Raw genomic sequence first — 27,223 nt, forward strand, 5'->3', positions numbered from 1 at the left:
AAGGTACTTGGGGGAAATTATGGAAATAAGATATGCCTAGCAGAAAGCCTTGTACACAAAAGGCATTCAGTATATATTCATGCTCTTTGTGCAAGAGGTCAAGAATCACTTAGGCTCTACCTAGAAGCCCAGAGCCTTATATCTGAGATGGATTACTTGGCATCTGGGTTATTTCTCTCTCAAAACTAAATAGCAGTCGTTAAGAGGGAAGGAAAAGGCCCTAGCTCCTAGAGAAAGTGAAGGACCCAGAAAGAAACAGCAGGGACCGGCTCCCCTGCCCTGTGCACTTCTCTCCTGTTCCTGCAGCACGTTGTGGTGGTGCGGGGTGGGGGAGGGGGTGGGTTACAAAGGTAGAGGAGGAGTTCCTTTGGTACTTTACAGAGGGAAAGGAAAGTGGTGGCACTTTTAAGATGGGTTTTCATTCTCTCCCTGGACACCAAACACAAAGGTCAATGGATCACAGCTTGGCGGAGGTCTCAGGCAGTAATGTGGAGACAGGGAAATTTTCTTCCAATCAGCACAGGATGGTTAGGGAAGGGCATTTGTCACTTTGGTTCTTACCCTTCCAGCCATGTGAAAAGCAACAACAAACAGTAAGTCAGGACATCAGAGACAAAAGCATTTATAGAACTAACAAATGTAAAGGCTTGGCAAGTGAGAAAGCTTTATTGAAGCACACACACATTTCAGGGTGTGGAGAACAAAGAGGCACGTGACAGTCTGGGATCCCAGGTTACGCCTTCCATTACAGTATCAATCCACACCAAGTAAACCTTTTTAAAACACTCTTCCATTCGCTTCACACATACAGCAGAAACTGCCGTGGCTGCCTTCAGTCCAGTAGCCTTAGAGGAGCGTCCACTAGCACCCGACTCTACTGAAAACGACTTTTTCTCCCGTACAGGCTCCTTTTGCAAATGACTTTGTGTTGATACAGTGGTGAAAATAAAAAGGTCAGTTTGGAACAGTGAGTTTTGGAGAATGAACCTTAGACTACTAAACTGAAATTGGAAAGGTCTCAACCCACCACACCTAGGTTACATCTAGGTCAAGATTAGGAAAAATAGAAAATATAGGAACTGAAACCACTTCAAGAAGGAAGTCAGAAAAACTGGGAGAGTCTCGGAACACGTTCTCTTGGAGCACTGACAGTGCCCAGGCTGGAGAAACACTGGACTGGTTTTAGACCATCGTGGCTATTCTGGCTACATGACAGTATAGAGACCACATTCTGTGTGGTAGCACATGGCGGACACAAACGCTAAGGAAGGTGTGGTTCGTGAGAGTGAAGATGTCTTTCATTAGAGAAATTAGGAGCTCTCTAATAACCACTGCATCAGTTTAAAATGCAATGAATTCAGCACAGCCTGGGAGACATTCACCAGTCCCCAGGGACCACTGAGAAGCCCTTACTGGGCATGCCCACGTCCCACTCCAAAGGCCGTTATCTAATTAAAGTGCTTTTCTAAAGCAGCACAATTCTAAGGGTCCCCCAAAGGTCTAGTGAAGGTGTCCAGAACTGGAAGCAACTTAAACATTTTCTTAGCATTTCCAAGAAAGCCATTAGACCCAAGCAAGGTGGAAACTGCTAAAAACAAGAGGAGTTAAAAGCCTAGTTTCAGAAATGTGTCAAGGTAAATAATGGAGTTAAAAGCATAAATTGGAGAGGAAAGAAAGGACCTACTCACTTCTCTCCCATCTTCTTTCCTGGGTAACCCACCCCTGCTTCCCAGAGCCTTGCCCTCAGACCAGGCAAATCTTGAAAACACAGACAGGTATGAGTGCCAAAGGCAGTCAGGGCTTCCCAGGGAAGGAGTGTCCAGGATAGCAAGGCAATAAAAAGTTGTTTTGAAAGATAAGTTAATTAAATCTCATAAAGATAGAAGAAATTGGACTCTGAAAACACATACTAGTTTATGCACAAATAAAAACATTTTGAAGAGATTCTTATTCTCGAGCTTGCGTTAAAAAGGGGGAGAAGTCTGCTCACTCTGGTATGATGAGATTTGTAGAAATCCACACTTATACACACACATACATAACACACACACATATTAAATTATAAATCTTTGCTCTTGGTTTCTTCACTTCCTCCGACTTGCCCTGGACAGGGCTGGACCTGCAGAGAAGGACAGGGGCTCACAAGCCCAGCTTCTGCTTGGCCATCGAGGAACGGAGCGGCAGAGTCCCTTCTGCCCAAGACCCTGGGTACTGCCGCATCTTCTGCCACAGGCTCACTTCTTCCCCAGTCGAATCCATCCAGTCCACCACTTCCCCGTTACTGATTCCTGAGGAGAAACACCAGAGGAGGCTGAACAGGGACCCCACTTCTCAGCTCACCAGCAAAGATGGTTTCTGCACCAAGGGTGGCCACCGCGCAAATGACAATGTACTACGGAAATGGGCCAATGGGGACAGCAGTCTGGGAACGGCGCCCTGTTGATTCTGCACAGCCACTTCTGTGCTCCTGAGATGCTATCAAGATGTCAAGTGGATGAAATGGGACTCCAAACAGCACACAGTAGCTCAAGACCTCTTATTCTGAGGCTGTTACAGCTACTGCCCTTCTGTTATTGTCAATTTGACTTGTAGTGGAAGGGAGGGAAGGAAAGAAAAGATGGAAGGAAGGGAGGGAGGGAGGGAGGAAGGGGTGGGAGAAGGAAGCCAGCGGAACACCTTTTTTTTTTCCCTAGCTGTAGACTCCAGGCTTGAAGTTCAGCTTATATGTGGCTTCATTCCTATTCTCTTGTATATTCATTCAATAAACATTTACTGAGTGCCTACTATGTTCCAAGTACTCTTCCAAGTTCTGGAGATAGAAGGGTGAACAAAGCAGAAAAAGTCCTCCCCACAGGCAGCTTCCATTTGAATAGGAAAGACAGAAAATCTACATGTAAATCAATAAGCGTATTTCAGATAGTGAGGTAAGGGTCATGAAGTGAATAAACAGGGTGAGATGTAGTGCGGAGATCAGGGACTCCCTTAGATGGAGTGGCCTGAGGGCCCCTCTGAGACAGAGACATTTGAGTCAAGAGCTGAAGGGTAGGAATGAGCCAGCCTTTCCAGAGGGAACACAAATTGCGGAGGTTATGAAGTGGGAAGGAGCTTGGTATAGTTGGAGAGTAGAAAGAAAGTCACTGTGGTTGGAGCATCGCGAGCAAGCAGAACAGTGCTATAGGATGGGTCATGAAGGAACACAAAGTCCAGATTACACAGGGGCCTGTTGGCATGGTGTGAACTTTGGATTGTTTTCTAAGTACAGTAGGAGCCACTGAAGGGTTTTAAGCAGGGGACTGACATGAACCGGCTTACATTTGTAAGAACATCATTCTAGATGCTTCGTGTTAAATGCTTTGTATGAATTATTAATGTACCAGTACTATTTACACCCACAGGAATGCAGAGTCTGGAGAGAGGAAAGAGGATTCAAGGCTAAGTTTGCAGAAGCACCAATATTCAGAGTTTGGGTAGAGAATGAGGAAGCCACAAAGGAAAGTATGGTGTCAACAGAAGCTAAGTATTTCAAGAAAAAGGGAGTGTTCAGCTATGTTAAATAGTATGAACATTTGAGGAAGATGAGAACAAAATTTCAGCATCAGCAACTGCTCAGTGGAGGGGTGGGACAGAATAGCACAGTGGAGTGAGGACTAAAGGAGAGGTGAGGATATGGAGATGACTCTTTTTAAGAAATTGGATGGGGGATGTGGGGTCAAGGGAAGGTTTGTTTCTGTTTATTAAAATTGGAAATACTAGGGCATATCTGCTCTCACCACCAGTCGGGAGGCAGAGAGAATGAAACTGATCAGACAGGAGAGAGAGGAGATTCCAGCAGTGAGGTCACTGAGAAGGTGAGAGTGTGATCCAGAACACTTGGAAAGAGCTCGGCCTTTGCTAGAAAGGACCCTTCTTTCATTGTAAGGTGGAAGGTGGAAAGCAGAGGGACAGATATAGGTAGGTCTTTAAATGTTTTTGGTAGGGAGGTACTGGTGTTCCTGGGAATCGGGGTCCTGTTTATCTGTACACATAATAGGGCAGGGGCTCCGCCTTCCCCAACCCTGCACATAGTAGGCACTCAGTAAATACTGGTTGAACATTAACTGAAAGGAAAGAAGACAACTCTTGACATAGAGGAGATGTGGAGGGAAGGGGATGGCTCTATTTGGAGTGAAATATCGAAGAGGCCTGGAAGACACTGAGGATGAGGGGAGGCTCTCACCAGTTCCAACACCCAGCCTGACCCCCCCCAGGAAGTCATTGCTGGCCAGGGGCTCCCGGTCCCACACTGTCAGCTCCAGGCACATGTGCTGGAGATCTTCAAGCCTCACGCCATTGTAGACAAATGTATGGTTGTAGTGGGGATTCAGGGTCTTCTTCATCACAGGAGTTTTCCGCTTACTGGCCTTGTTCCTCATGGGAAGCAGGTATCTGGCAGAGGGTGGGGAGGAATCAACAAACTACAAAAAGCTGGCAATATCTATTTAAATTCCCTTTTCCCCTACCACAGGCCCTGCCCAGGAAGCTGAGGCAACATGCAAATCCAAGGACACAAACTCCCTCCTTTGAATCTGCCGAAGCAGAGTTCCCACTTCCTCCACTAGATCATTCACCCAACTCAATTCCTTTAACCTGGAGAGAAAATTAATACAATATTATTAGGGAGCTGTTGTCAGTATTCTACTGAAAATGGGTTTTAAGTAGTTGGTTCCACTTCTATTGGGCAAGGTCCTCTTTAATAAAACCAGGAGTAATTATCATAGGGATAAGCCAAACATGATTTGCTAGAGAACTTTAGTCAGTGGGGTGAGCTCTAATTTGGGGAAAGCTGGCATTGCTTCAATATTGTGAGGAACAAAGTCCTGAGCCGTCAAGTCTTGACAGTCAGGAGACACAGATTTTTATTCAGGATTAATTAGGAGCATAAGTCGATAACAAAGGAAAAGTCAGACCTAACCGTTCACCACCCTCGTTTTTGGAAATCAACACCACAGCCCTGTCCAAACTGAGCCCAGAGCAGAGCAAATTGGTAGTGGAGGTTGGGCCATCACCTAATTTCAGGAACAAAGCTGGATGCTGGAGGTGGCAGGACACAAAGGGATAAGATCCACAGAGAAGGGTTAAACTGGGTTCCTCTCTTAGCTTTTGTATCCTGAAACTGGTTAGTTTGGTGCTGGTCCCGGGACTCACCCCTTCACAAAGCTGTCTGAAGTCCCTCCTGATTTGGCGGCCATCAGGTTCTTGGCTTCTTTGATCCACACCTGGAGCTCTCCCCCTTCCCCGCCTTTACCTGGAAGGGATGTCAGTCACAGCAAATGAGCCCTGACACCCTCCAGATTTCTCTCAAGCTTTATCTACCCAGCATTTACTCTTCTGGTTCCTGAAGACAGCAAGTGCCATGACAGCTGGACCACACCTGCCCTGTATCCTCAGTACTGAGCATAGTGCCTGACAGCAAGCAACAGGCACTCAATTCACAACAACAACAATAGCGAGAAAAATATTGAAAACTGGCCATGTGCCAGATTCTACATGAAGTATTTATTCCTCAAAATAACCCTAGGAGACATACACTGTTATTTTATATAATAATAATATAATTATTTTAATAATGTTATAATTCTATAATAATGTCTTCATTTTCCAGATGAGACAATTGTGGCTTAGAGAAATAAAGTTGCCTGACATTCACTGAATGATTAAAAAGGGCACTCCCCCACTTGTGTTCTGGCTCCCATCCGCATGTCAACAAGACTCATCAGGCATCATCAGTTTCAACCCCCATCCCCCATTTTTAATATCTTGTTCTCTACTGGTCCTATCCTCTCAGTCTAAGTAAGTGCTAATCTCACCTCTTTTTTTAAAAAATCCTTCTAAAAGAAAACCTCCTTTCAACCTTATCTCCTTTTCAAGCTATCCTCCATGGCTCTCCTTTCCATATAAATGTTACGATTATTTGTTCTAGTTCTGTGAAAAATGTCCTGGGTAATTTGATAGGGATTGCATTAAATCTGTAGATTGCCTTGGGCAGTGTGACCATTTTAACAATATTGATTCTTCCAATCCAGGAGCATGGAATATCTTTCCAATTTTTTAAGTCTTCTTTAATTTCCTTCATGAATGGTTTATAGTTTTCTGTGTATAAGTCTTTCACCTCCTTGGTTAGATTTATTGCTAAGTATTTTATTTTTGGGGATAAAATCTTAAAAGGGATTGTTTCTTTACTTTCTTTTTCTGATATTTCATTGTTAGTGTAAAGAAATGCCACTGATTTCTGTATGCTAACCTTGTAACCTTCTACCTTGCTGAATTCTTTTATCAGCTCTAGTAGTTTTTCATGGCTCTCCTTTCTTTCTCCATCAATTATCCTGGAACAGAGTCTACACTCACCACCCCTACTTCTTTGCCTCATTCACTCAGCCTAGTTCCTAGTGAAATCTGGCTTCTGCTTCCACTAATCCACTGAAAATGTAATCTCAGGCTGATGAGCTGTGTCTTCCCATCAAGCCTGATATCCCAGTAGCATTTCAGTACTGTTAACAACTCCACTCCCTTCTTCGAGCTCTCTCCTGGTGATGCTCTCCCCTGATGATAACCCTCCACCTCACTGGCTTCTCTTCCCGTGTTCATCCTTTAAAGTGTCCCCTGTGGTTCCATCCCTGCCTGTCTCCTCTAGTCATTCTTCACACCTTCCTTGGGGATCTCATTGAATTCCCCAAACTGTATAGATGAGACTTTGCTGCAGGTAACTTTTTAAGAACTTGGGCTTCCCATTGCCAAGGCATCACGTTCAACTCCTTACCATTACATTCATGGCCTTTTTCCGCCAAGCTCCAGCCTCATCAACAATTCCAGCCCCACTCCCACATCTACATACCATAACTGCAGTCCCACTGAACTAAGAAGCTCACTGCCTCACACTGACATACAACCCCACATTTACCATTCCTTTTTAAAACCTTTGCTCATGCTATCTCCTCTTTTGGAAATGCTCTTCTCACCCCATCATCTTCCTCTTCTGCCTGGTAAAGTCTTAAGTCCACTATCACTATTACTTCCTCTTTAAAATGTAACCAGACAGAATTCATCATTCCTGCATCTGTGTTCTTTTAACATATGACTGTCATTCTTTCTAAAAAATGCTATGCAAGGGAGGGCAAATATCATGCCTTATTCATCCACACACCGACCGTCACTAGCACAGTGCCTGGTGTGTTGATTTACTCCTTCTCAGCCTTCAACTTCCTGTTGCTTACACTTCACCAGCACTTCCAACCACCCTCTCTCAGTCTTGAAGTTTCTGTTCTGTTCTGATCTCTTACTAGTTTGCCAGAGCTGGACCAAGATCAAGATAGTTTAATGGCCTCAAAAAAAAAAAGGAATTCCAACTCTAAGGCATTCCTTTCTAGCTGAAAAACAGAAAAGGCTTACTTAGTAAAGGAATCTTCCCTAGAAGGTGATCCAGTGCACTTTGCAATCTGGTCCTTCCACCAGTGCTAGCCACTAGCCAGCACGGCCTCACACAGATCTGGTGCAGAAAACTAAGAGCTAAATCCAGGGCCCCCCAAAAAACTCACTCTTTTTCCGGTTACCTCCAACAGAGAGTTTGGAGGCTGGGATGTATTTCAACGAAACCACCAACTCGCCTTTGTGTGATGGCAGGCTGGCTGGGGACTCGGCACTGATCTGAAACACAGGGAAACGCAAAAGGTCAAGCTGGGCTGCTCAGGAGCTGCTGAGACCTCTCGCTGAGGAGATTCTAGAACTGCCCCCAAGAACAGCTTCACAGCATAAAGGGATTCTCCTCCTTATGAATACCATCCAGGATCCCAAGGCCACGGCAGCCACAGGGTTCTACGGCAGTGTCTTCAGAAGGAACTGCAGAAGAAGTAACAAACAGTCTTCCACAGTGCCCATTATTTTGCTATTTTGGGGACAGAGTGACTAGATTCCAAATACCCTCAAAGGTCTTCCAGCAAGGCTGCCATACAAATTCCCAGGGGACTGACACCATGATGAAGAATCTTGCTACCAGCATTGTTAGTAACAGCCCCGAAGTGGAAACAACCTATGTCAATCAATATGGGAAAGGTTAAATGAGTGATTTTAATGCCTTCATATGATACATGGCATGCGATCATCAAGAAAGATGCAATGATACATATATATATTCTTTTTCATTTTAGGTTATTATGTATAATTGAATCACTATGCTGTGTAGCATACAGTGACACAACATGGTAAATCAACTCTTCTTCAATTTTTAAAAAAGGATGCAGTGAATCTCTACATGCTGACATGGAAAGATATCCAAGATGTCCTGTTAAGTCAACAAAGCAAGATGCAGAAAAAGCATCCGACTTATATTAAAATACACTCATATTTGTACATGTGAATATATATGTATATAAATAATGATTACTATCATTATCACTTATTTAGTACTTACTGTGTGCCAGGCACTGTTATCAGTACTTTACCATTTTGTTTAATCCTCAAGATAGTCCCTATGAGACTGTTATCCCCATTTTACAGATTATGGAACAGAGAAGTTAAGTAACTTGTCCAAGGTCACACAGTCATTGGCAGAGCCAGGATTCAAACTCAGACAGACTGATTCCAGAGTCCATGCTTTTAACAACTATACTACACTGCACAGGAAAACCCAGAAGGATACAAACTTCACATTTTTATCTTCTAAGGAGGGAAGTAGAATGGGGAAAGGATAGAGGGCTTTCACTTTTTTACTGTCTCTATATCTATAGTGTCTTTTTTTATGAGAATAGCACATATCATGTGTATGGTTTTCAAAGATAAAAGGTCTTTTTTAAAAGAGAGCTTGCAAAGATTTGCGGTCTAGGTGAAACTCTGTTACAAGGACTGAATATGCCGCAATTTTTAATTTTACGTTTGTCTCTCTTCCTTTGATTAATGACTATCTCTCCCACTAGAATCTAAATTCCAGAAGGACAGGAATCAAGCCTTTTTGTTGTTTTTGTCCATCCTAGTATGCCCAACACTTAGCAAAGTACCCGGCACATGGTAGGTGCTTCACAAACACTTCTGAATGAGTGCAAGAGTGGATGAGCGGACGTCTAGGATGAGCAGCAAATGGCCGTGGGCAGCAGGACTGCTTCACTCCACTGGCCCTCCCGGCACGGCTCTGCTGCTCGGGCTTTGCTGCCCAGAGTGTGAGCCGGTGTGGATCAGAGGTGCTCTTTCACCTGCCCGTGTTCACTGGGGGTCCTCTACTTTAGGGCCTCAGCACCGAGCACAGCAGTGCCAGGAAGGCATAATCCCCATCAGCTTGGGAAAATGTCCCATATGCCCAGAATGCACAGAAGTGTAGTATATGGGAGAGGTACAAAAGAGAGGGAGGTGGAGGCCAGGAAGAGAAGACTCAGTCTGAGCAAATGAATCATTAGAGCAAAAAAGAAAAATCAGAGACAATAAATGTAGGATGTTTTCAGTTAAAATAGATATGTCATACTGGAATGGTCTTTTGCTGTTTATAAAATGTCTACACCATTTATTAGTCTCTAGATTGTGAACTTCAGTGGACTCTTAAAAACCGGAGTTTAGCTGTAGCTGGAAATTGGTGTAATTGGCGTATTTGTTTCAGTAGCATGTTTTCATTCTGGCTCAAAATAATTGCAAAGAGCAAACAGCTCCATTATAGTACAGCTTTTTCTTTTGATGTAGGACTTTTTTTTATTGTCAGTACTCTGTGACTGTTTATAGTGGCATTTCCAATTTAATTATATAAACTGTAGGACCCTGAGAGAATGATTTACGTATCAAATGCTTAAGAAATTCCAAATTTCTAATAATATGCTATAGTTTGGTGATAACTGCTTTCCTGTTTTTATTAGTACTTAAAGGGACAGATTTAATATTGTTACTATTTTTTTGGAGGGCAGTAGCTATCAAAATACTGGATGTACATTTCCTTTGACTCAGCCATTCCACCGCCAGAAATTTCTCCAACAGTTACGTTCACAAAAGAAGGCCAAGATATATTACAGCATAGTTTTAAGAGCCCCCCAAAAGAGGCAAACAATTTAAATGCCTATCGGTGGAAGAATTAATTGTAAATAAATTATAAAACAGGCACATGAATAACACAATTCCAGCAATCAAAATGAGATAAATCTGTAAGTGATGGCATAGGGAAAAAATGTTCATGGAAAATGACAAATTGTTAAATGAAAAATATCAAGATATATATACACTGTGAGGTTCGTATCATCCCATCTGTGTAAAAAGGAAAAAATATACACCCATATGTGTATATCTGTGCTGCTTAATACAAAATTTCTATAAAGATATCCAAGTCATTGATAACAGTGGTTATTTCTAGGAAATAGAACCTATCTTTCTTTCTATACACTTCTAGTTTGTTTTAATTTTGAGCCATGTGCACATAAATCCTTTTATTCTTAATTTTGTTAATAAGCAATATATGCAGACATGGTAAAAAGTTCGAACATTTATAAAAGGGCATATAAAGAAAGCTAAATTGCCCTCCCACCTCAGTCTCTCTTCCTAGAGGCAGCCACTACTACTAGTTTCTTGTCTGTCTTTCCAAAGGTATTCTATGTCCCATGTATTATTTTTAGCATTAAAAATGCTAGTGTAAAAACACCTTCCAGAAGAACTTTGCCATTGAAGAGTTCTGATAATTTCGTCTTAACCAGATTGACAATAATTTCACCTTAACCAGAATGACAGTAACCTACTGAATGTCCTTTACGTCCCAGGTACTGATTGGTACTTTGTATACAATCCTGCAAAAGAGGAATATTATTATCATCTCCATTTTACAGATGAAGATGCTAAGGCTCACAGAAGTTAGGTGACTTATGTGAGTTATTTTTAAGTTAGGTGATTTACCTCGCTGGCAAATCACAGAGCCAGGATTCAAATCCAGGTCTGCGCTCAGCTCCCAGGCACTATTATACACATTGCTACATTCTCACCTGAGATGCCATCTCCTAAGTAAAACTGTCCCTGGCTTGTGTGAACAAGAGCACGGCAGCTGGAACTCAAATGAATTCCTTTATATTCCACTTCCTTCGTGAAAAAATTAGCTTGGAAAAGGAGTGCAGATGACGCTAACTGAAAGGCTAGCTTGGAGAAGATGCACAAGTTAGGATGATGGGACATGCCCAGACTCTGGACAGTTAGGAGGCAAAGCCTGGCACATGTATTAAAGACTTCAAAGGGAAACCATAGTTTCTCCTTCACCTGGCCTATACAGAAGAGATTACTCCCACTTGCCATCCAAGTACACCTGAAATTACTGTTAAACTCAGAAACCCCAGCAGGGGGCGCTAGAAATCTACAGAAGACTACATTCAAAGCTGCTACCAACAAGTCCCAGCAGAGGTCACTGCAGACAATTCTACCTCAGATCCAAACTGTAAGGAGCTGTTAAATCAGACTACCTTTCCATGTAAAGGGAGGCAATGATCCAATTTCCTATCAACCGTCCAGGAATCCATCTGGACCTCTGCCTCTCCAAGGAAAGTGTTTCTCCCGAAACGACCATGATGCCAAACCGAGAACTGCAATGTCCTCTGAGCCAGGAGAGATTCTGGGATCTCATACTGTGAAAGAAAAGGAAAAGCCGAAGATGATTAGTTCAGGGTAATTCCTCCAGAAACGATTATTCCAAAGTCCGCGCAACCATACCCATAGTCCTGAATATCAAATTACATTAGTCCCTAACCACTCTGAGTCTCACTTCAAGTTTCCACTTACCCCATTTCACGAAAACCTATTATAGTCCACGGGAGGACCTGGAATATTAATTTTTCCTTCAGTGGGCAAGAAAACACTGGAATATTCCAAAAGAACTGCCAGGCAGACTCCTTATCCCAAATGACTTTTTAAAATGAATTTGTGGCCACATGGATCTCCAACTTGACAACAATCCAAGAAAGCCAGATCAGCTTTGTTCTCTTCTCTGAGAGGTGGGGATATGAAGAGACACCCACAGTGTATCCTCAAACACAGCCATGGCCACTGAAAACCACATCTACCAGCCACGTGGCAGAGGAAGAGCTACAGCTGAGCACACAAGACAGAACGAGCTCTCCTACTCTCGGGCTCCAGATACTTACTTTGAGAATCTCATCATATAGCGGATTAATGGTGTCCCGCTTGAGGCTGGTTTTTCTTTTCCCTTGGCGGGATTTGTCAGGCAGAAGATAAGTCTTCACGTATCTAGAAACCAAGGAGAACACTGAGTAACTCGCTGTCTTTTCTGAAGCCCATTCCTAACTGCCCTGCTCTCTCCATATACAGATCTCATGACAGGATGAAAATGTCACATCAAGCCCTCTTAGACATGCCATTCTTGCATTTTCCCAGTCCTGGTCCCTTTCCCACATCTCCTCCAACCACTCTCAACCACACCTCCCTGTCTGCCCAGGAAGTGATAACCTCAGTTCAAGGATGCCCAGCGAGACACCAGGGTCTGAGCCCTCCTCTCCGAGCACTCACGGGTTTGAGCGCTTCTTGGCTTCGTCAGCATAGGCCAGCTGGTGGCACTCCTTCACGTGAATGACCAGAGTCTGTGTTTGCTGCTCATACTTCAGGGAAAAGGCAACCTTGCCGGTCACGAAGATGTTCCCAAAATCGCCAGCTTCGCTATAGATGCTCATCATGCTGCCAATGGTACTCTGAAGATAAAGCCCCCACAAACATCTGCACACTCCCCCTCCCACATTGCTCACGTTTTCCCTCACGAGAAAGGCAGTCACTGAACAAGACAAAAGCCCCTGCAACAAGCCAGTACTGCCAATGGTCTTGTGCCCAGGGTACAGCAGATGCCAGGACACACCCACCGTTGTTCAGGTTCATCAGTCTGCACATGACTCACCCAGGCCTCGAGCTGCTTTTCTTCCCCTCTTTTTACACATTTTATCGTTAATTTTGAACTGCCCAAAAGGTGGCCAAGGAGGAGAGGTAAGGTTCAGCTGAGTCCGATTTTGGTATCTGTTATATATGCTACAAGGTTGGTTAGAAGGGGTCAGTTACTAATTAAAACAAGGTGCCTTAATTATAGGTGGGTTTCTTTTATCTACTTTATCCCTCTCAAGAGTTACAGAGAAAAGTGACTGCATCAGAACTGGGGGAAAACCCCACCAGAGGGGAAAAGACATCTTCCTCTTGGTAATAATCAACTCGGCAAGCCCACCATTCTCTTCCTTTGTGTGAGTGGGAACATCTAATCACCCTGCTTCCTGACTCTGTTTCCCCTAAACATCAATCTTTATACTTATGACAGAACTAGGCTCTGATTTTCAAATGTCCCTTTAACTTCACGATTCTGATTGGCACTGTTATCCCTCAGTCATATCCTGATGCCAATTAACCCTGCCAAGCAAGGTCCTTCCCATGACACTCACTGCCCTTGAACATGAGATTTCCAGTGTGCTGTGATGAAGAAATCTGATCTTGCTCACTTCGTGGCTTGGGTATACCTTTTTAAGGGAGAAGTTAAGGGTTACTGTTCACTAAGCTGCGACAAAGAACATCTCTAGCCCCAACTACCTGAGGTAAGACCCTCCAGGGCAGAGGCTGAGAAAATCACCTAACTGCACTAAGCAACTATGGTTTAAGTTGAGGAAAGGAACAAATGCATCTCACTTACCTGGAAAGGGTGACTAGGAGAATTTCTCCAGGTCCTGACCAGCTCTAGAGAGGCACTTCCATCCTTGCTGGTACCCCAACATGTCTGTAGCCACAAAACTAACAGAACTTACCATGGACGAGCCACTTCGCATGCTGCTTCTGGCTAGCTTCTGACGATGTAACTTCACCAGGTGGTCGATGTCTTCTTCTTCCTCCTCTTCCTCTTCCTGGAACAATAAATATAGATTTCAGAATTAATAAAAACAAGAAAAAGTTCAAAGACGGATATTCTTGCTTCGGTAGGGGCCATAATTGCCGCTGAGCTCTGAGGTGTCATGTGCACATGTACATACTTAGCCTTATTTTTATCTTTCCCCATTTCAGGCTTCCCAACTATATTCCAACCATCTTTCTTAAATCTCAAAATAATAAGATAAGAATAGCTCTTTCCCATTTGCCTGCCCCAACCCAGCCAGCTCTTTACATTTTAATCAAAAGAAGTATTTATTTGAGCCCCCAACCATATATCAAGCAATGTTTAGAAAATAAGAGATGGTGAAGACAGTCTTATTTTTTTAAGCAATTCAGCAACCAGATTTACTTTAGAAATGTGCGGGAATCAAGATTCATGTTACCTTTTCCTAAAGAATTAAACAGATGAATTCAGAGTATCAGGTACTCAAGTCAACTCTAGATATATAAATTTTCATATAGTGACCAAGTGAAATATACAAGGGTACTTACCAAATCCACACTGAGGCCTGGGACAGATTTGCTTCTGTCTCCCAAGGAGCCATCTTCACGCCCTACATCTTCCGGGCGAAGATCGATCACAGATTTAGTGTATTCTGAGTGGAACACCAAAAACCCAAATCAAAAAGAACCCACTCTTCTCCATACCAATGACCCACCAAGTACTCAGAACTTCAATCTCAAAATGCCACAAAGGGAAACCAGCTACCTGAAGGCCTGAGGATTTTTCTGGTGTTCTTCTTGAATATCATTTCACTCTCATCCACAGTTAACACATTTTGACCCCCAGGCTGAGTTTCCTAGGAAGGAGTAAGGGCAAGGAAAAGGAAAAGGACAGCTGGGTAGGTAGAAAAGTGGAATAAGGAAGAAGGCTCAGATTTTCACTAAACTACGAAAAACTTCAAGGAAAGATTAATTTAATCTTAGGAATTTAATCCTAGGAAGTAGTATAAAATCCATTTTCTCACATGTTTCAACCAAAACCTTAGAAAATGCTCCAAGGGGATCTGAGCTAAATTTGTTTACATGAATTCTTGATTTAAATTCTTCCTGAGAAAGGAAGAAGAAAGAAAAAGAGGGACAGACACAGACAGAGAGAAAGACAGAGACCGACCAACCAATAACTAAAGCTTACCTTTTCTACTTGAGATTTGGGGGCAGACATCTTCTTCCATTCTGGAAAGAGGCCAGATTTATCGAGAGAGTCTCTCCTGGAGGCAGATACAGATGCTAGAACAAAATCACTTCCTCCCCTTCCCCTTCTATCTAGGGACCCAAGCTCTAGGGAAGGAGAGCCACTGGCTTGAGGTCACTGCAGTGACAAAATCCAGGAGGTAAACTTCACATCTGATCTACCTTGAAGGAATGCCAATGATGAGGTAAGCCATTCTGCACAAATACAGACACTCACACCCCATTCCCAAGGGGTAGCAGCAGGTGCTGCTGGTCCAGGAAGACTCCTCCAAGGTGCAGCAGCCTATGGAAATTAGCATGTTCCAGAAGGCTGTGCCCAGAGCCAACAGAAGTGCTACCAGGAGACTTGTGGCCAAGTCAGAGAAAATACTTTGTTCTCCTTGCCAAGGACAGAAGTCAGGATCACTGAAGGCATAGGAATCCCGGCACCCTGGTGCTAGAGAACAAAATGGGAGCTCGGTGGAGTGGAGGGGCAGGGACTGGGGGCATCTCACCTGGACGTGGTATCCGAGTCAGCCGTGTAGCTATCCAGACTCTCGCTCTCTGCCTCCAGGGCGCTCTTTCCACTTTTCAGCTTGGACACTTCAAATGGCACACTAGAATCAAAACCAAGAGCCAACACATAAAGGAAGTGGGCTCTCCTGCCAGGAGTCAGGCTTCCTTCCAACCCCTTCAACGATGGTAGCTGAAGTGATCTTTCTAAGAGCTGAGCATACTTTAAAAACTGCTCAGCGGTTCCCCATTGCTCTGGGGATTGAGTTCAAACTCCTTAGCGTGGCAAGAAAAGCCTTATGGTTGGACCCTGCGCGTGTCCTCAGACTCATCTTTCCCCCTCCACCTCTCCTCACACTTTACATTCCAGAATGATGAAGCTCTTTTGGGTCCCTGAATACGCCAAAGCTCTTCCTCTCCTCTCTTTTCTCTGCCTGGATGGTCTTTTCACAACGGCCATTTTTCATCACCTGGCTATATCTACCCCTTCCGGTCTCTCCTTATACGTCATTTCCTACAGATCTCTCTGGCCATGCCCCCACCCCAAGACTAGATTAGTAACTTTCCTATGTGCTCCTAAAGCACCCTGTTGTCTTGGTAGCAGTCATCATATGTATGATTTTATGTGTGTGTTTATGTCTTTTAAACAAATTATTTAATTTGTTCAATAATTTCAACAAATGATTTATTTAATGTCTTTCTTCTCTATTAGACTAAGTTCCAGGAGATCACTGACCACATATTTTGTTCACTGCTGTGTTCCCAATGCCTAGAAGAGAAGCTATCATAGAATGTCTAGAAGAGAGCTAGCACTCAATTATTTGTTGACTGAATTCTTGACTAAATGCCTTCAGTGGGGCTTAAAGTATATATATAAATAAGCAGTATGCTTTGAAGATATTACTCAGGAGACCAGAATTCTTTCCAGCTTAATGAAGGATGACCCTGGGCATTCAAAACAGCAATCTTCATCTCTAAAGAGAAGGACACAATTCCTGGACCCCATACCTCAAGGAATTTGTGAGGACAAAAAAAAGGGGAAAAAATCATTCTTCCTGAAGTACCTCAAGTAATTTCACTTGGTTGCCAGGATGCCACACTCTCCTGGTCCTCTGACCACACTGGTCCTCCCCAAAACTTACTCTTCCCTCAATTTCATCAAATGACAATTTCATCCTTTCGCTTCTCAGGTCAAAAATCTTAAGACTTATCCTCAACTCCCCTCATTCTCTCAAAATACAAATCCAATCTGTTAGCAAGTCCTCTTGGCTCTTATTGTCAACGTATATCTAGCATATGACCAGTTCTCTCCCACTCCACTGCCATTACTCTGGTCCAAACCACCATCACCTAGCTCCTGGATGGTTGCAATAGCCTCCTAACTGAACTCCCTACTTCTGCCCTTGTCTGCATACAATCTATCCTCAACACAGCTACCAAAATGAGCTTTTAAAATATAAATCCAATATAGAATTACCACATGACCCAGCAATTCCACTCCTACCCAAGAGAACTGAAAACGTTTCCACATAAAAACCTGTACACAAATGTTCACAGCAGCATTATTTACAATAGCCAACAAGTGGAAATAGTCCAAATGTCCATCAACAGATGAATGGATAAAGGAAATGTGGTACAGCTGTACAATGAAATATTATTGACAATAAAAAGGAATGAAGTTCTGATATATGCTACAACATAGATGAACCTTGAAAGTATTATGCTAAGTGAAACAAGCCAGACACAAATGACTACATTCTGTATGACTCCATTTATATGAAATGCCCAGAATAGGCAAATCCATTGAGACAGAAAGCAGATTAGGGGCCAGGGGAAATGGGGAGTGACTGTTTAATGGGTGCAGTGGAGTGATGAAAATGTTCTGAAATTAAGATACTGGTGATGGTTGCACAACGTTCTGAAAGTACTAAAACCACTAGATTGTATACTTTAAAATTGTTAAAATGATTAATCTTATGTGAATTTTATCCCAATTTAATAAGAGACAAAATAATATCATGTCACCAGAGCCTTCCTTCTCTCGGAGTAAAAGACAGAGTCTTTACAGGTGCCCACAACATCTTACATGATTTGCTTCTTGTCCCATCTCTGTCTGCATCCCCTCCCCTCCCCTCCCCTCCCGCTCACCAGTTCCAGATGACTCATACATGCCAAACACCAACTCACCTTAGGGTCTTTGTATTTGCTGTTTTCTCTGCCTAGAAAGTATCTTCTTCCCCCAGACAGTCTCAGGCTTTGCACCCTCATTTGCTTCATGTCTTTTCTCAAATGTCATCTTACTATTAAGACTTTTCCCTCCACTGGCCTAAATAAAGCAACCTATATACACGCCTGCTTTCCTGGCACTCCCTCTCCCTTTAGTCTACTTCATTTTTCCCCATAGCACTTGTCAACATCTGATATATGCTATATTTACTTGATTATTCATTTATTGTCTGTGACCCCAACTCCCACGTCAAAGCTCTTCAAGTAAGGGACTTTGTTGTCTTCACCTGTGGGTCTCACTACCTAAAACAGTGCCTGGCAACTAGTAGGCATTCATAGATATTATTCAACAAATGAACGAACCAGTAAGAAATCAACAAAGAATGAAGTAACTAAAATCTATAATGTCTTAGGTAGTAGAGAATAAACTTTCCAAGTTATCATAATACGATGATGGAGATGACTATGAAAACGGACAGCAGGGGTTGGAGTCCTAGGGCATGCAAGAGGTGAAACAGTGGTCATTTCTTGAGAGATACAGCAGGGAGCTTGATTTCATTTTTAGTTTAGAATCCTTCTTTTCCTCCCTTTGCTCCAAAGAATAAAGAACCCAAAGCAGAACAATTCCTCTAGACGGGTAGTTTAATAATGGCCCATGGAGAGTGTTTTCTGCTTGTATTTTTTTTCCTAAAGATTATACGTACTGATCCAGAGCTGATACAAACCACCCGAGGACCAAAAAGCAATTATTTGACATCTGTGCAATAGAAAAATAGACTAAGAGATGGGAGTCCTGGGCTCTTACTATCTGTATGATCTCAGGTAAATCACTTATCCCACTTTCTTTTCTGTAAAAATAAGAGAGTTAAATTAGATTATCTCGGAGGCCCCATAAATTTAGGGAAAATATCATTTATATCCACTTAATCTGTTTCCATGTTTAGGATAAATAGGAGTCTTCTGGGTCCAATGAGACAAGAGGTTATAGACAGCCAAAAGCAGTAGGTTTCAGAAATTACAATCTGACCAATGATATCAGATGTGTTAATCAGGTTCCGGAAATAAAAGCCATTCTTATCCTTATCCACAAAGGAAAAAGGGGGCCTCATAACGTAGAACAAGTGAGTCACCCACCCAAGGCTGTGTGGATAAAATCACAGTACATACATACAATGAAACACCACACAGAGAGCAAAAAGAATGAGGTAGACCCTTGGTGCTGACATGGAAAGACATCAATGTTATGTTTTTCCATAATTTTTTCCTTTTATACCTTGAGCTACAACTGACATGAGTAAACTGCACGTGTTTAAGTGTGCCATTCGATGAGTTCTGACATATGCATACACTTTTAAACCATCACCACAATTAAGTTAGTGAAGATATCAATCACTCCCCCAGAGTTTCCTCGTGCCCCTTCATAATCCATCCCTCCCTCTCCATCCCTGTCTCCAAGTAAGTGCTGATCTGTTGTCACTGCAATTTAGCTTGCATTTTCTAGAGTTTTATATAAATAGAATCATATATAGTCTGTCTTCTTTTTTGTTTGGCTTCTTTCACTCAGCGTGATTACCTTGAGATTCATCCATGTTGTCACATGTACCATCAGTTCATTCCTTTCCGTTGCTGAGTAGTACACCACCATATAAACAAAGCACAGTTTATCCCTTCACCTGCTGATAGACATTTAGGTTGTCCCTAGGCGCTGGCTGTCACCAATAAAGCCACTATGAACACTCACGTACAAGTCTTTGTATGGACATATGCTTTTGCTTGAGTAAATACTGAGAAATTTAAAGGCTGAATCACAAGGTAGCTGCATATTTAACTTGTTGAGATACTACTAAACTGTCTTTCAAAGTGGCTGTACCATTGTACACTCATACCAGCTCTGTATGAAAATTTCCATTGCTCTACATCCTCATCAAAAATTGGTATGATCAGTCTTTATAATTTTGGTCTTTCTAGTTGATACACAGGAGCATCTGATTGTAATTTTAATTTGCATTTCCCTAATGACTAATGATGCTGAGTATGTTTACATGTGTTTATTTGACATCTGTATGTTGTCTCTGGTAAAATGTCTGTTCAAATCTTTCGCCCATTTTCTATTGGATTATCTGTATCCTTGAGTTTTTAAAATTCTGTCTCATTTTTTTTCATTTAATATACATACAGTAAGATACATTTGTAAAAGGAAATTAAAATTTTAAGAATCCAACACATATTTGTACATTTAGACAGTCTGGTAGTCCATACACCAAAACTATTAATGACTATTAATGATAATTGTCTGCGGCATAAAGTAGTGAGATTACTGGGGACTCATTTTCTATATTTCTATATTGCTTTTCCTCAATCATATAAAACATGATAAAGTCACTTCTCTTTGGCTGAGGTAAAGTTAGAAAAAAAAACCACACAAATAAAGAGCCAAAAATTCGTCAGCAGCAACCAAATGAGGGAAAGAACAAAGCTCTAAGTGCCAGAGTTCAGAAAGTCATGGCAAAGGAAACAGAAGAAATATTTAGCTCAGCAAAACTCCTTCAAATGTGGAGACATAAAGATTAAGTGAGTGAGTAGACAGTCCTAGGGTGAGTCAAGGAAAACAAAAATCCTCAAGATCTGCAGGTATCACAGGTGGACCCCAACAGAGACAGACAAGCCTGCTGGAGGATGTCTTCTCTCAGGGCACTGATATGAGTTAGAGGATGTATCCAGAGCTGAAGTGAGTGAGCCCAGACATTTAAGAGAATTTCAGGAGACTGAAACCAGGGATTCCCAAGTTACCTTTTGCCCCTCCTCTCAAGTTATAGAAAAGACGTATATAGAAAGCAATTTCTATCATTAAACTAAAGTATAATTGAGTGTGGGGAAAAGATAATTGTCTCAAATTGAAATGAGCAGCCAATCAGGAAGAATCCACATACAAACAAAACATAGAAGCAGAACTTCCCAAGTTAAATATTAGAATGAAGAGAAGTGGTCTGGTAGATATATAAATATGCCACAGGGTGGGGAGAAAGAGAAACAACTTGCATGATGGACAAAGAACCCATTCTGGAGAAGAATATAACTGTAGGAAAATAAGTAGTTTTCTTGCGAATGCTTTACACTTACACAGGAACTTAATAAGGACAGAGATTTGATAAAGCACAAGAGCTCAAACACAAGATGATGAAACAACAAAATTATAGAGAAAAAGGAAAGCAAAGAAGAAATTAAAACCTAAACAAGACAATTCATTCAAATATGTGAATTAGATACAGCAAAAAGGAAGGGAGGGAGGGGAGAAGGAAGGAAAGGGAAGAAAGAAGATGGCTGAAAATCAAAGTGATAGCACAGAGGAAAGGGTTGGGCTCCTAGGGTTAATTGTTTTCCCCTTTCTCTTTTTCTTCTGCATTTGATAGTAAAAGGAAAGGACAGAAATGGAAGATAGAGAAATCCAGTGTCCCTGAAGTGGAGAACTTAACTAGTGAAATAGAAAGAGTTCAGAGGATACAATATGGAAAAATTTTCCCGCAATGAAGAACTCAAGGGTACACCTCATATTAGAGAAAAATGATACAGGATGATTAGCAATTGAGATCTATCCTTGGTAAGTTACCAAACTTCAAGAAAAATACAAGGAATTTTTCAGGTACACACACACACACACTGAGTAAGTTAACTACAAAGGAGAAAAACAAAGGGCTAGCTGGCCTCAGACTTTACAGTTACATTCAGTGGCAGAAGACAATGGAGTAATGTCTACAACATTCTGATGGAAATAAAGTGTGACCCAAGAATACAATATCCAGCCAAGACATTGTTCAAACATAAAGGGACTAGGCAGACATTCTTAACATGAAAGAGTGAAATAAATACAGCACTTACAAGTGCTTGTTGAAGGAAATTCTCAATGATGAAATCCACAAAACCAAGAAATAAATTACAGTAAAGGATTCAGAAATATAGAGAAGCCATGGTCCAAAGCCTGGCTGTAAGCATACAATCCTTTTAAATATGAACTAAAACTAAACAAATAGATAAAATAAGCAGATGATTTGCGGTTGCATAACAATATAAATCTTGTAAGTCCTGACACAGTAAAAATAATTTGATTAATAAAAAGTGGGAGTAGGGGACAGTGTTGGGAAGAAGTGCAAGAAAGCTAATCTCCTCTTTCATAGCAGAGTCCACTGATAATGTTTAATATTGAAAAAGGTAGATTTTAAAAATGACTAAATGACCCAGCAACTCTACACCTAGGTATCTTCCTAAGAAAAATGAAAACATATGTCCACGCAAAAACTCATAACAAATGTTCAAAACAGCATTAATCATAATAGCCCCACAGTAGAAACAATCCAAATTTCCATCAATAGATGAATGGATAAACAAATGTGGGTATATACACATGGCAATAAAAAGAAATGAAGTACTGACACATGCTACATACAACATGGGTTACCCTTGAAAACAGTATTATATGATTTCATTTAAATGAAATGTCCAGAATAGGCAGATCGTGATTGTTTAGGGAAGGGGAAAGACATGGAGAAGGGGGAACAGTGATAGCTAAAGGATACAGGGTTTCTTTTTAAGGTGATAAAAAGTTCTAAACTCAATTGAGGTGATGGCTGCATAATTCTGTGTATATACTAAAAACCTTGCACTGTACACTGTTAATATGTGGATTATATGGTCTGTGAATTACAGCTGGATAAGGCTGTTACCAAAAAAGACAGTACAAAATAAAAAATGACTAACTGCTCAATGGTTTTCATAATATTTTTTCTTAAGCTTAGAGGGATGTTAATGACTAATATCTTCTATAGTAAAGAATCATTCATCTGAAGATTAGCAATTCCTGTATTTTATTTCAGTGTTTTATTCTGTTAAATTCAAGTAAAATTAAACACAGCTTTTATTTTAATACATTATGATCCAATATGATGAAGGTTTTTCAGTCTATCCACCCACCCATCCCTCTATCTACATATATGCACAAAAGATATGTGAAGTAATTTTTACATAATGTGAATACTAGGGTAGTAGGAATTTGGGTGATTTGTTGCTTTCTTTATAGTTTCCCATACTGGTTAAATTTTTAATAATGAGTATGTGTTATATGTATTTGTCTTCAAATTGTTCTTAAAAAGGACTAAGTAAATATGCCAAAATGTTAATGTTTATATGTGGTTAGCAGGATTAGAAATGTTTTTTTCTTCTTTTTTTTTGTTTTCTGTACTTTCCAAATTTTCCTATAATGAACATCTATTATTTTATAAATAGAAGTAAGAAAATAAAAGAATTAAAGGAATGTGTAGCATTTCTTTAAATGATTGCTTGGTTCCTACCTGGGCTCCTTCTGTTGCTCCTGAATGATCTTTCTTCCTGGCCAAATATCACCCATCTGTGGCTGATGAAGGAGGGACTGTCCCACTGTCTCTCTTTTATTCACTTAAAGACAAACAAAAGCATGGCAGAGGGGCAGTGGTGAGAGGGGAAGGGAAACACAGCACACCTGCAGAAAGGATGGCGACACAATCTTCACGTTCCCCAGCAAATGGGCTGAGCCCAGGAAGTGAAGACACCACCACTAAGAACACACTAGGATTCCACAGTAGAGGATCTATCACTGAGGTCAAGCACCTCCGGGAACCATTTCCCGACAGGTCTGGTACCTGCAGGTTTGCGACGCAGGGACATCCTGATTATCTCACTGCCTGTGCGGTAAGCAAAGCGGTTCACTTTCTGGTCGTAAAACCAGTCTCCAGTTGCCTTCTTTAGCTCTCTGGGAAGGAATAAAAGAAAATGATAGATGAATGAAAAAAAAAAACATGGTCCTTGACATTCAACCAACAAAGGCCAAGGAGAGAAATTCTAACCACAACTGGGGCCCCATTTTTTCTCTCTACTCAGCCGTAAGTAACACTCACATTTCCTTGGCGCACACCTTACACCTCCAGGTACCACTGCTTTCCTGGATACGACAGTCCCGACACACCAAGTGATTACAACCCCGACAAGTGTTGGTCTTGGGAGTCAAACGGCCCAGGCTCTCCTGGCACCGGGCACAGGTCCGATCACTATAGTGTTGGCTGCCCCTCTTGGCCCCTTTCCTTTTTATCTCCAACAACTCATTCTTCAGTCGCCTGCCAAGACCCAAAAGAGAAACACAAGTGATTCGGGATCTGCAGAGGTTGGATGGAGAGGGAATGAGGGACAGAGACAGTAAGACCATTTGGTTCTGTGAAAGCAACCTGCTCCAAGCCCACCCTGACCCAATGAGGAGCTGCAAACCTCATACACAAGTTCCTCTGAAAGTCAGATGAAAAGAAGTGCAAGTCCAGACATCTTTGGTTAAAGGTCTGGGAACCCATGCTTGTTCTGGGACTCTCACCTAATCCGCTTCTCTTCTGCTTTCCGGAGCTCCTCATCCCGTTGTAGAACACTGAGGATCAAATCTCTTTCCACTTCAGACAGAAAAGAGAGGTCAAGTATCTCCGACATGATGATTCTATTTTCTCTTCTACTCTTCTTTCTTCAAAGCTACCAGACCAGGAGAGCTACCACAGTTGCCTGAAATAAGATAAGAACTAATTTCACATAGATCATTTACTCCAGGAGAGGCCGACACTCCAGGGACTTTCGGTAGGCCACTTTCCCCTTAAGCCAGGCTAAAGAAACAACATAGAAGTATCTGGCCTTTTTATTATACCTACTCCCATCTGAATCCTACCCTGAAGATAAAAAGAGGCTTTGATTTTTCAAGAATAAAAACTTATTCACGACTCTGGCAAAGGGTTGGGTCTTTCAGCATAAGCATCTTAGTCTGGAAAGAGCACTGAACAGCTGAGTCAAACTCCCCCTCCACCAAGTGGATCCTCAATCATCCAATTGTCAATACTTTCAGTGTTCTCAAGTCACAAGCCTATTAAGCCAAATAATCAGACAGCTAGTCTCTGCAGTGAAGAAAACCACACAGGGACCTCTGCCAGCTGAATCCCCATTCCTCCTTTCCTGACCAGCTTCCATGTTCCCAGGATTCAGTCAGCTTCCTGCTACACTTCCAAACTTCCATCGCCTGCTCTATTTCCCAAAGTTCTTATTGCTAACACTACCTCAAGAATATCTTCACCCATTTCATGCACACTTGTTGGGCACCTGCTCTGACAGGCATTGTGCAAAGTGCTGGGAACACAGAGATGAGTAAGACACAGTTCCTGTTCTTCACAAGTTCACAGAGTAATAGGGGAAACAGATATACATAAATACAGTACAGGGCACTGAGTTCTATTAGAGGGATAAGAAATTGTTATGGGAACTTAAGAGGTGGGAGTAACTAACTCTGTCTTGTATAGAAAGGGAAGAAAGAGAACTATACATGTGGAAGGTTTTACAGAACAGGTGGGTTTTACCTTATAGAACAGAGTATAAGTTTGTTGGCTGGGAATATAGGTTGGGATCAGATTATGTATCTCTCAAATAGTCTCAAAAATTAAATTTTAAATTGACTACATAGACAATATAACTCAATCAAACATCTTTGTTGTTGCTTTGTTTTTGATATTGGGAAAACACATGCTCAAATTCATTTTACAAAGATCTTTCTAGCTATAGTATCAAAGACTGATTCAAAAGATAATTTGAAATACAATTGGTAGTACATAACACACTGTAAAATATGCATACTCCTTAGGCAAGCAATATCACTTCTAAGAATCTACCTAATAGAAATATTTACATAAATATGTACTCAAGGCATATGTGTAAGAAAGTTACCGCAACATTATGCGTAAGAGCAAAAACAAGTTATTTAACAGAGAAACCTTTAAACAAAACAATACTTTCATATGGTGGCGTACTATGCATCCATTTTTAAAATGTGGTAGATCTGTATGAAAATATGTTCCTGAGTTTTAAAAAAAGTTAGTTCAGGACTACACTTGAATGATCTCTTTGGAAAAGTATTTATCTACACATTTGCATATGTAAAGAAAAAGGTCTAGAACAAAACCCATTACCATTGGTTTCTCTAGGGGAATAGAGTTGGAAGGGGGTAACTTTTACATTATACTTTATACAGTTCTGATTTTTTAATAAACATGTCTTACGTTTAAATTTCAAAGAAGACAGAGGAATTATTGCAATAATCCACACAAAAATACAACCTAGGTTTACTAACTATGCCTCTAACCAACTGGGCAAGTCATTGTATTTCTTTCATCCTCTGGTTTCTCATCTTCAAGGTGACCTACCTCACAAAGTTGTCCAGAAAATTAAATAATGTGTTTAAGGGCCCATCACAATGTTTGGAACACATGTTTGGAGTACACGTAGTTGCTGAATCTGCTACAGGGCAGGCCTAAACGAGAAAAGCAAGAGGGAAGAACAGAGAATAGGTATGAGGAGTAGAACTGACAGAACAGTGTGGTGACTGATTGAGTGAAGAGGATGAAGACGGTGAAGGCAAAGATGCCTACCTCTCATGTCTAGGTTAAACAACTGACTGGCTGGTGACAGTCCTAACAGTGATAAGGGCTGTAAGAGAAGAAACAGGTGTGGAAGTAAAGCAAGAAGTTTCCTTTTAGTCATATTGAGTTTGTGCTGCATCCTCCATGTGAACAAGATAATTAGGTTCCAGAGGTAGTTGGCCATAAGGCTGGACCTCAGGAAGAGAGACTGTGTCTGAAAATAGATATTTGGCAGTCACGGGAGTCAAAGAGCCCAGGATGGTCAGAGGGTGAGAAAGAAAATGAGGATCATACTTACCGTCTCTACTCTCCCTTGAAACTAGACAACAATCCCTTTTCACTTTTAAAACTAATTACCAACAGGACAATAGAGGGTATAAACAACACAGCAAAGCTATACAGGTTCCTGAAATCTCAACATTTTCTTGACTTGGCTATTTCTTGGTTTTTATTGAACTATAAGATGCTAAGCCTCTTTCACAGGCTCTTTCTTAGGCAGTCTTGAGGAAATCTTAGTTCTTATCCTCAAGGAGAATATATACACTCCATATATTCTCAAACAAGGACTTTTTCAGTATTCTTCTATGTATCTCACCCAGTACCGAACCCAATATTCGGCACATAGTGTTACATATGCCACCACTATTATTGATCATCATCACTGTCATCATCACCCCAACAGTTCCATTTATTGAGAATTTATTATATGCCAGGCAACAAGCACTTCACACACATTAACTGATTTAATCATCACATCAATGCCAAGAATAAGGTACTATTATTATCCATCGTTTATAGATGAGGACTCAGGAGAGGTTAGATTAACTTGCCCAAGAATAAACAGCAAGTAATTGCAGTTGCTGGGATTCAAGCCCAGACAATCTGATTCTAGAGCTGGTGCTCTACTGGCTCTGTCCCAGGCAGGATCATGGCCAAAGCAATTATAAAATACTGAACACAGC

At 41.5% G+C, this 27,223-nt stretch overlaps 1 protein-coding gene across 1 annotated transcript; it reads right to left on the reverse strand.

Annotated features, from left to right (window-relative positions):
* Window positions 1-640: 640 nt before the first annotated feature.
* Window positions 641-26,069, reverse strand: SYTL4 (synaptotagmin like 4). The gene is made up of 17 exons (XM_045507008.2): window positions 26,046-26,069; window positions 24,188-24,366; window positions 23,724-23,939; window positions 23,469-23,578; window positions 23,142-23,244; window positions 15,576-15,677; window positions 15,023-15,098; window positions 14,597-14,687; window positions 14,380-14,483; window positions 13,767-13,862; window positions 12,502-12,680; window positions 12,120-12,222; window positions 11,442-11,603; window positions 7,572-7,680; window positions 5,185-5,284; window positions 4,217-4,425; window positions 641-2,288 (listed from the first exon to the last, which is right to left on the reverse strand). The coding sequence occupies exons 2-17, from the start codon at window positions 24,295-24,297 to the stop codon at window positions 2,140-2,142; spliced, it is 2,019 nt and encodes a 672-aa protein (XP_045362964.1). The 5' UTR covers window positions 24,298-24,366; window positions 26,046-26,069; the 3' UTR covers window positions 641-2,139.
* Window positions 26,070-27,223: the final 1,154 nt, after the last annotated feature.

Source organism: Camelus bactrianus, chromosome X, assembly GCF_048773025.1.
Source record: "Camelus bactrianus isolate YW-2024 breed Bactrian camel chromosome X, ASM4877302v1, whole genome shotgun sequence".
NCBI lineage: Eukaryota > Metazoa > Chordata > Mammalia > Artiodactyla > Camelidae > Camelus > Camelus bactrianus.

Excerpts from the sequence above, each read along its gene's own strand:
- SYTL4 (XM_045507008.2), bottom strand. The coding sequence starts at position 24,297 with ATGTCGGAGATACTTGACCTCTCTTTTCTGTCTGAAGTGGAAAGAGAT. Across the intron at positions 23,940-24,187 it reads GCAGAAGAGAAGCGGATTAG|GCGACTGAAGAATGAGTTGT; the intron begins GTGAGAGTCCCA and ends GGGTCTTGGCAG. Across the intron at positions 12,223-12,501 it reads GCCAAGAAGCGCTCAAACCC|ATACGTGAAGACTTATCTTC; the intron begins GTGAGTGCTCGG and ends CTTGGTTTCTAG.